The sequence below is a fragment of the Nestor notabilis genome, unplaced genomic scaffold (assembly GCF_000696875.1).
Source record: "Nestor notabilis isolate BGI_N333 unplaced genomic scaffold, ASM69687v1 scaffold26285, whole genome shotgun sequence".
NCBI lineage: Eukaryota > Metazoa > Chordata > Aves > Psittaciformes > Psittacidae > Nestor > Nestor notabilis.
In genome coordinates this window covers 14774-25235 of record NW_009930424.1, presented here as the reverse complement: position 1 = coordinate 25235, position 10462 = coordinate 14774, and the positions used below count along the sequence as shown (strand labels likewise).

General features: G+C 39.1%; 1 protein-coding gene across 1 annotated transcript in view; it reads left to right on the top strand.

Annotated features, from left to right (window-relative positions):
- Positions 1–9985, top strand: part of PCGF6 (polycomb group ring finger 6) — a 24485-nt gene extending 14500 nt beyond the window's left edge. Inside the window, exons 9-10 of the mRNA XM_010015381.1 lie at positions 1778–1864; positions 9929–9985. Coding sequence (XP_010013683.1) covers positions 1778–1864; positions 9929–9985 — 144 coding nt within the window. The remainder of the gene's footprint in view (positions 1–1777; positions 1865–9928) is intronic.
- Positions 9986–10462: the final 477 nt, after the last annotated feature.

Genomic DNA, 10462 nt, shown 5'->3' with positions numbered 1-10462 from the left:
GTCGTGTATTGGGCAAATAGATTAGATTTTCTGTTTCTGTGGAATATATAAAATATCTACGTATTTTCAGTGGGAGCAGGGTTGAGTTTTCAGTGCCTTAATGATATAAAAATTATAAAAGTAAGCCTATAAAACAAAAGTAATTAAACTCATGTATCTCTGAAAAGCAAAGCAGACATGTCTGTCTTCCTGCAGTAATAACTGTAGAAGCTAGAATACATGGGAAACATCAGAAATAACTGTAACCAGCTTTCAAAAAGAAAAAATATATTTCTTTCCGGTTCTGTGTTAAATACATCAAATGTTGTTGTAAAATGTATACGTGTGTGTGTATATGGATCAATAGCTAATCAATATTAATGTTATTTCCAGATTAGTTTTTATTTGCTGGTTTCATCCTAGAAGCTGAAAGCAGAGGTATTGCTGAGCAGTTTGTCTTCTACACATTAAGATTCAACCTAGAACAGAGTATTCTACATCATTCTCAAACTATACAGATGGTGAGGTAAATTAACCCTTTCTGAGTCTCTATGGAGCAGAATTCCTGTGTTCCTGATTCTCAGAACAGTGCAGCCTGCCAGCATGAGACATAAATCTTCCCAAATCTTTTAATGAAGACCAAGACAGAGAGAGTGGGTCAGGACGCAAAAGAGCATAAATAAATCCAGGGGAATTGAACAGCTTAAGTGCAAAGTGCATCCTGTAGCGAAAGTGGCTGTGGAAGAGAATACGTAATGACATTGCAGTATGCTCCCCCACTGCAGCAGTGGCAGAGCTTAGATGTTTTCCTTGCAGAAAGCTGCAGGACAGCTCATTGTCACTGCTCTTAATTTTAACTTTGAGGTCTTGTCATTGTAAATCACAGGTGACAGCTCTCATTTCCGTATCTAGAAATTGCTTATAAGCAAAATGTAACCAAGCTGCAGTTGAGAGAGAAATAGTGCTGTTAGCTGCTCTAGTTTGGAATGTTAGAGACTGGATTTACATTATGCAAAGTAAATCGATAGTAATTTCATAAAAAGGTTTATTTTTCGTAGTAGTCAAGGTAAGGAATTCAAAATACCTCACTAGGATTTTTAGTTTAAAATATATATGTATTACTGGTTTTGTGGGCAGTTACTTAACAAAAGTGCCTCCTGTGGAACTGCAGACCTCATTGGTATAGTTTAGCTGCATTAGAGGACATTGCTTAGAATTGCTGAGTATGCGCTTCGCTTGCATCACAGAGGTATTGGTTGCTCTTCGAAGGAGGACTGTGGGATGTGGTTGCTGACAGTGGCATACAGTGAGCTGTTCTTTTCTATTAAAACACTTCTTCAAACAGTCATATGAAGCAGGCTTATTCCTGTGTTTTCTCACTCAAGGTAAGAATGAGGGTAGCAATGGCTCATTGTCAGCAGCACAAACAATGTGCCCTCTTTTGCAGCTAATGAATGACTCTGGATGTTTGTGGGATCATTTTAATACATGCGCTAAATTCACGTTACATTTGTCACAGCTATTACTAGAGAACTTTTTTCAGCAGAGACACCAAACTGGAAGTGAAACAATAAAACTGTTCCAGAAGTGAGCCCCAGGTCAGGGGCATGGGGTGGGAAGCATTAGGGCAGTACAACAGTGCTGTGCATGCTAAATACATTTGGCCAACAAAGGTAAAGATGATTTTATTGTCTAACATGCTAGAATTGAACTTCTATGATCCATTTTAAAGGGCTTAGATACTGTTTCACTTGTCCAAAGGTAGGTTGAACTTGATGATGTTTATATTCTTTCACAGGTGGACATAATATGTGGTGATCACCTGCTAGAACACTACCAGACTCTGAGGGAAATTCGTCAAGCCATAGGAGAGAGTGCAGTACAGGTACATGTGGCAGCTGGGGCTTTGTTCCAGGTTTTCTATTTTAAAATAAAAGACTTTCTTCCTTCAGCTCTCAGGTAGCAGCAACTTGTCTGAAGAAGTTGTGTAGAAAAATCTTTCCAGCTTACACAAAATGTTTTTTATATTGCAAGTGGAGTTGAGAAATACACCATGTGCTAAGAGTGTTCTTGGTGGTTTGATGATGATCTGGATATGAGGGGTTTGCAGTGGGTTTTTTTCTATTCTGAAACAAGTTGTTCTCTTATAAGTGATAAATCATACCAGCCTTTCTTTCAATTAACATTCCTTTGTCTTCCTCCCTGGCGATTGCATCTCTGCAAGAAATGGAAGGACTGAAGCATCCCAAATAAGGCCAGCCTTGTGACTGGGTCAGGGGAATACTTGCTTATAAAAACACAAACCAAATATTGAGAGTAGTGAATGCAATTAATTCACTTGGTGCATATTATACCAGTCCTGCTCACAGCATGAGTGTATAGACAGCTATTTCTTGTTGATAGCTTACTGTCTTAAGTACTGCTGACTCTGCAAGTAAGAAAACATTTTCTTACTTCCTTGGGGAATTTTTTAAGCATCTTTATAATGGGAAAGGTCATACCGTTTTAGAAGTGCAGCAAAAGCAATGAAGTGGTTGCTCAGTGCATAGTAAGATATAGATGTAAAATCATGAGGAATGGTAAGCTGTATGTTAATTTAAACTTGGATATCTGAAAAGTTAATGTTTAATCCAATACAGTAGGAAGAAATAGGATTTAGATAGGTATTTTATTTGGAAAGTAATCTAAGCAGATGGCAGAAGGGCTAAAATAGCAAATTCAGTTCTCTTATTTGTGCACACATATACACAATATTTTACATGTTTTTTACTGTCGTGGTTCAAGCCCAGCCGGCAACTTGGAACCATGCAGCCGCTCGCTCACTCCCCCCCCTTTTCCTTCCTCCCCCCGCTCCCGGAGGGATGGGGAGGAGAATCGAAGGAATGTAACTCCCACGAGTTGAGATAACAGCTCTCCAGTAACTAAGGTATAATACAAACCACTACTGCTACCAGTAATAATGATAAGAGGAATAACAAGGGAAAAGGACACAACCGCTCACCACCCGCCGACCGATACCCAGCCCGACCCGAGCAGCGATCTGGGCCTTCCGGGTAACTCTCCCCAGTTTATATACTGGGCATGACGTGCTGTGGTATGGAATACCCCTTTGGCCAGTTTGGGTCAGGTGTCCTGCCTCTGCTTCCTCCTGGCTTCCCCTCCTCTCTGGCAAAGCATGAGACTGAGAAAGTCCTTGGTCAGAGTAAACATTACTTAGCAACAACTAAAAACATCGGTGTTATCAGCGTTGTTCCCAGACTGAAAGTCAAAAACACAGCACTGCACCAGCTACTAAGAAGGAGAAAAAATGACTGCTGTAGCTGAACCCAGGACACCCTTTCAAGCCCCCACAAGAGGATTTCTGTGTCAAGTGGAAAGTTGATTTTGAGGTATCTTGGACACTGCTTCACCTGTACTTGATTTTGGGTAACAAGGAGAGGTCCTTCAGTCAGGGCAGAGAAATGTGGCTCATGCTAGTGCTGGCACACATTAAAAATTTTTGAGGCTTGTGGTGTGTACCTCAGTTTCTGCAGTCAAAGGGAATAAATGCCATACTTGATGGTTTAGCTCTTTGTATAATGATATGAAGAAATAAAAGAAAGTGTAACCTAACCCGCTTTGGGGAACAGGTGGTAGAAACTGGGGGGAAGCCAGCACTGGTAACGGACTTGCTCCTAACATAATGAGTTAATTTTAAGTAAATACAGCATCAACACACAGTAATGGAAGTGTCCTTTACTGAAAGCTTCAATAAATGGCAGGGGGTGATTTATTTCTCAGACGGGGGGTATTGTCAAATGTACATGCTTTTAAACTTCATCTTAGCACAAAAGCTTTTCCTGTATGAGAAATGATCTTAGGGAAGCACTTGAAGGAAAACTGCATCAGTTTCATTTCTGACATGATCTGCCTAGCTAAAGTTTAGTGTCTTTCATTTCTTGTCAGAATTGGGTCTGCCTGACTGATGTTTAGTGGCTAAGTACCAGTCAGCAGCTCCACAAAGAGAACAGTTGTCTTGGGATATGTTCTCCAGTAATGTTTCAAATCTCATTATTACAAAATCAGCATGCTAGTGATGAATTCTTGCAAGCCTGCTGTATTGGGCAAAGAAAAGATTTTTGTTTTTTATGAAGTCTTGTGCTTTCATAGTCACTTTAGCAAGGAAATTTGAAAGATCAATTTCACCCTTAATTTTTCTTCATTTTGTTCCAAAACCACTTAGGATGCCAAATAGTTACAGTAGGAATGTTAGAAATAAAGCACAGTTGCTTCTTGATACCAAAGTAATTGTGAAATTTTCATGGTTTATAGTCTTGCATTGCATTATTTATCAGAGAAATCAAGAGGATGCATTTCCAGGATTAAAAAACCTTGGAATATGTTTTTAGACAATTATCCAGGAGAAAAAAGATAGGTCAAATCTACAAATGGTAAGGATTATTTCTTTTTCACCAAGACCTGAAATTCAGTGAGGGGCATGATTGTCCTTGCCCAGTGTAACTACAGCTACAGAAGAGTACTTGATGGGTTTTACATGGAGCTCCAAGGGCATCTTGTGCCATCATAACCTTCCAGCCTTTCCAAACCAGTGCTGGAGTTTGGCTGCCCCTAGCAGCTGTCATCAGGATGCTGAAACGCTGTTCAAAACTGCCGTTGTCATTTACCAGTTTCTGAGGGTCATTGTAGGTGCTTCATGCTAAGAAAATAGCTTCAGCAGCTACTTATGCAATAGAAATCATCTAAAGAATGGGGGTTTTAATATAGATAAGTACAGTCACTGCTGGAGGAGGAAAATAACCACTCTTCTGAGTCACGTTTTTTACTTGCAAGTTCATTGATGACAGCAGTTATTCTTTTTGCTGAGAAAAGTGATAAAAAAATGCAGGTAAATTTCTCTTTGTCGAAGACATTAACATGCATTCTTTGGCAGCATTTACATTGGAAGTTTCTTCCAATGCAATGCAGCGTAATATACATGGTGTGAGATTTATTTTTCAGGACCATAATCATTGTGATTTTTTTAGGGGCTTTTATTCCTCCTGAATGGTTCTTAAATGCTCAAGATTGTCTTATGAAGATTTTGCGTGGGTTTTGGGACATTTTACTTCCCACTGAGTAACAATGTGTAGTAATGCCTTAGAGCTTCAGTAAATTTGTCTTCTGTAGTTATAAGCTAGCAGTATTTTAGCTGTTCTGAGTTACTATGTGCCTTTCCAACAAGTGTGGGAAGAGCAAATGTGATTTGATGTTAGAATAAATATTCCTGATATTGGCCCCATCATAACCTGTTCAGCTTGTTTTAGTTGGAGTAAATAGGCAAGAAATTTTACGACTGGAATGGAAACAATTAACATGGTAGTTTCCAAGTAGTAGATCAAAGCCTAAAAAAAAAATCAGCAATAAATCTTGTTTAATCCTGTAGATCTGAAGATATTTTAACACTTCTGAAATTGGGTGGTTGGTTGAATCTTTCTAATTAGCTGGAAATAGGATCTCTAGCTCTGTTTAGAGCTGAAACATAAAAAGTATGCTGCACAGAATTTAAGCAAAGTGGCTTTTTTATATATAATTTCTAAAACAGTGTAAAACTTGTGCAATTTGCTGCAAAGAGAGATGAAAGACACTGAAAGAAATCTTTTAAAGGCTCAATTTTGTAACCAAACTTCGAGATCTGCCTGTAATTAAGAGTTTTATCAAGTAGCTGAGGAAGGAAGCTTGTTGTTAACTACATGGGAATATAATTTCTTCCCTTCTGTATTACCTTCCTCCCCTTTGCTGCACAAATGCAGTGTGATCCAAGCTGCTAGTTATTTTCACTCGTCTGAATCTAGCCTTCTCAGAGCAGTGTGTCACTAATGGATGTAGTAAGTTCACACATGGGAAAAGCTAAGAAGAGTAGTAGCTGCCTTTATGTCCTTGGCACAGAGGTCTTGCAAATTATAATGGTCTCTTTGTAACTCTCACCTTTTTGTAGCCCAGTGTACTGCATTTTTTTGTTCTCCTGAGCTAGGCAGTAAAAGCTGTGATCTAAGTTAATTACTTTGACCTTCTAGCACACATCTGCTGTGGAAGTGGTTTACTCTTTGCAGTGGGGATATTGAATTTGGAAACCGGGGCACTTCTGGTTTCTACTGCTTTATAACATCAAAAGGTGTTATATTTTGGTATATGATTTGGTCTGTCAGTTCCAATCTAAAGTTTATGGTTGTGTGTAACAGTACAATTTTTTTTAGGTCAGGTTCACAAATGTGTGGCAAAGAACACTGGAGAGTTTCGCTTTTTTGGGGGGTCATGTCTGAGTTGGCCTGATATGAGATTTGTAATAAGCAGTAAAAGCTTGTTCTCTGGATTTCCTTTTAAGAACAGTATCTAGAGAAAGCAACTGTAGAAATGCGTAGTGCTTAAAAAACGGATAATTTCAGAGTAAGCAGTGCCAGTAATGGCTTAACTCTCAACTTCTCTTTGCACAGAGGCATTGCAGTGGGTTTGGTCTTTGGTTTAACAGGGGTATTTCCTGTGTAGATAGATAATTTCTTCGAAAGTCCTACTGTCAAATAGGACGTCTGAAAATTCATTCATCAAAGAATACGTTGTTGCATTTTCTTCTTTTATTAATATTTCTTTCCTTTAAGAAACTCTGCTATAGAGAAAAAACTTGTTTTGATTACAATTCTCGAAAAAAGGAAGCTTGAATGTGTGGGTTTTTTTCAGTTGAAGTAGCTCACAAGCACAGGGAGTAAGTGTACCTTTGTGAAGGTGTAACAGTATACTGTGTGTCAAGAGGTCCGTAAGTAACTTCACAGTACCTGTTCTACCTAACAAGAAGTGAGGACACTTCTTCATAGTGCAACTCAGTCTTCTCACTTTATGCTACGCACTAAGTGAGTTAAAGCTTCTGTCTCCTCTTGTATCCGTTTAGGAGTTAGCAATGGATTTCTGGTTATTAACAATATGAGAAGATGAAAGAGAGTTAGCAAGCTGGCACTAATATAACAACACAGGAATAAAGTAGGTTTTTTTTCATACCTGCCTATTGAAGTTAGGGTTGGTTGGCACCTATTCTACACTAGGCCCTCGTTTGTCATTGTAAGCATCCTTTAAATGAAAGGGAAGCTGCATGAGACTCATGGAGCACATTTGCTGTTGCTCTGAAGCTGTTTGTATCACCTGTAGCTGTAGAGTTAGGGAACAAGTGTATTTGCTGTAGCTTGAACATTGTCTCTTCTATAAGTGTTCTAATGTGCACTCCCTTCCAACGTGACCCTTGGGGTTGGTATTAATGGTTCTTATAAAATAATACTTTGATCCAGTTTTCTTAGGGCCTCCATTTTAATCGCTTTTTCAGATCTTTGGTCTTGATCTTATGTGTGACATCACCATGTCCAGTGATTTGGATTTGATTGCCCTTAGATTTGACTTTTGGGTGCCAGAAGTTTGTAGGTTCAAAAGCAACAGACCAAGTTCACAGGAGAGAAGTAATCAGAAGGCACTTTGATACAAAGCAACGTTGACATAGGGCTCAGGAACTTCCTGAGAAAGACTTTGAAAATGGAAAATTTTATAGGGAGGTGACATACTTGCCCTTTCCATGTATTTTTATCTAGATTTTCACCATGGGGCTAGGAAGCGCTTTGATCTGAACCTGTACAGCCGTTCTTAGGACCTTATATTTTTAATAAAAAAGGTTTTTAAAGGTTTTTAAAGGTTTAAACCTTTTTAAAGGTTTTTCAATTGGTTCATTTTTTGGTGCCCTCTTTTTTTGACTTGGAATATTAATCTCCTCTTCAACTAAATGAAAAAAATCAGTAGCCAGAAGCAGAGTTTCAGGTTTTACTAAGTGAAGATGTTGGCTAAATTGATCAAAGTATTGCTGTTGCAGATTGTCCTGGGTTCAGCTACAGCAGTCATTTTTTCTCCTTCTTAGTGTCTGGTGAGTCAGGCAGTTTTTTGATTTCTCTACTGGGACGATGGTTTTAGTTGTTGCTAAGTAGTGTTTACTCCGACCAAGGACTTTCTCAGTCTCATGCTCTGCCAGGGAGGAGGGGAAGCTGGGAGGAAGCAGAGACAGGACACCTGACCCAAACTGGCCAAAGGGCTATTCCATACCACAGCACGTCATGCCCAGTATATAAACTTGAGGGAGTCACCCGGAAGGCCCAGATCGCTGCTCGGGTCAGGCCGGGTATCAGTCAGTGGGTGGTGAGCAGTTGTGTCCTTTCCCCTTGTTATTTCCCTTATCATTATTATTATTGGTGGTACCAGTAGTGGTTTGTATTATACTTTAGTTACTGGAGTGCTCTTATCTCAACCCATGGGAGTTACATTCCTCCGATTCTCTTCCTCATCCCTCCGGGATCGGGGGGAGGAAGAAGAGGGGGGAGCGAGCAAGCGGCTGCGTGGTTCCGAGTTACCAGCTGGGCTTAAACCATGACAGTTTCTTGTGGTGCCCAACATGGGGCTCGAAGGGTTAAGATAACAGCAGATCTGACCAGAGTGTGTCTAATCATATGTTCTCCTTTGCTATGAATCTGTTTTCTTTCACCATCACATCTGAAAACTCCAGTAGCTCTTTCACTTTCTTTTTCCCATGAAAATAACATATTGCACATTTCCCACCCCCCTCAGAGCAGTAGCTTTGTTTCCGGTGTTTCCAACATTCAGCTGCCAGACAAAGCTAAAGGAACTAATGGTAGAAGAGAGAGTAAAATATTTATAGACAACAGCAATTAGGGTGGTTTTCTGCTGAGCAAGCCTTGTGGCACTGGAGGCAAAACAAGGCTGTTTTTCAAAGCAGAGGTCGTTTTCCAGACAGAACCTAGAAGTGTTGATAGGCACTGTCTGAAAAGAATTCCCAAGGGAAGAAAAAGAGCATCTCATGGAGACATGAAAAAGCACATTCTTTTTGTGATCAATTTCTTGATCTTAAATTTGCTTCAATGCAAAATGGCTTAGAGATTTCTTTTTTTTTTTTTCCCCATGAGTAGCTTGAGTAGTTGAGGCTACACCAACCAGTCAGAAGCATTTTTACATAGATAACAAATTATTGTTTAAAAATACATATATTCTTCCAGAACACTGTGTTTAGACCAATATGGTACTTTCTACTGTTACTATATTATAATACAGAACCTGTAAAATGGCGAGAGTCTTACTATTGCTTTTATAATTAACTTTTTAAGATTTAATTTCTTTTAATGTACTGGTATATCCCCCCCAGAAGTGTATAACTTCTCTGGAACATACATTATCTTAAATACTGTATGTTAATAGATAGAAACATCTATGGCAGAAAGGTCTAACATTGTGATTAATGTATTTCTCTCTTCAAAAGAAAACTTCTGTTAAAGCCTGTCCTTATAAAGAGGTCATTTAAACAAGTCAGATTCCTAGTGGATCAGTGGTGGAAGCAGACTGTGAGTGCTAGACCTTTCACCAGCTGTGTGGGAATTAAGTGACATAAGTAAGACTAATGAGTCAGGAAGTGTCCTGTTTCACAGGTGAAGTTGTTTTTATTGTGGAGCAGTCTGAGAAGAGATAAAACATGACTTAATGTATAGTAGCAGTCTGGGCTCTTCCAGTACAGCTTTTGACAGCATCTTCTAAAAGTACTTAATTGCTTACTTGTTTTTCTGTTGGAAAGCAACATGAGTTGTAAACGAAAGCCTATTGGATGAAGATGAGATAATTTCATTATAATTTTAAAATAAAAGCAAAGTACCAGTTTTTACTACTTTTTTGACACCTTTCTCTAGCTCAAAGAGCAGGGGGGAATATAATTATTTGTCTTGATATTTCAAAACTTTCATTCACTGTATGGAGGGGCACAGTATAAAACGGTGAGGGAGATGAAAGCTGAGGTTCTACCATGCAGTGACTGTCATACCAGGCGGTGGCAGAAATGCTTCATGAAGAAGGTGGTGTGGTGATAGTTTCTTTCTCTTCTCTCTAGGATGGTTTACTTGTTCTGCACTATGGCCTGGTGGTATCTCCAATGACTGTAACTTAAAGATTGGTAGAGTATCAAAAGGCAAAAGAATCCGAAGTCATCAAGCTTCTTCACTGCTGTTTCTTACCAAAGAAGGCCATCATATTTCCTGTTACAGGAAGCAAAGAACTACCACGTACTGCTGTATGCTCGTAATGTAATGTCTGGCTTTACCATTGTCAAAAACCAGCTTCTGTAAGTACAGCTATAGATGTTGCTACGCTCTGTGTTACAAATTACTGTCTTCAAATTTCACTCGGCTCAGGGAATTGAAATGCTCAGAGTAGCTGCATTTTTTTACTTCCTAAAACTACAAAATCTCATGGGGTGAACAGCCTTTTTTTTCCCTCTAAACTATTAGATATTGCTTGTTTTCTAAGTGTCTAGCTAGAACAGCGCTCTCAGGGATGATCTTCAGTGGGCAGTATAAGTTATTTTGGGGAGGAGACAGTCGTTTGCCTAAAAAAAAATAAAGTGTACTGTGATCATCTGTCTTCA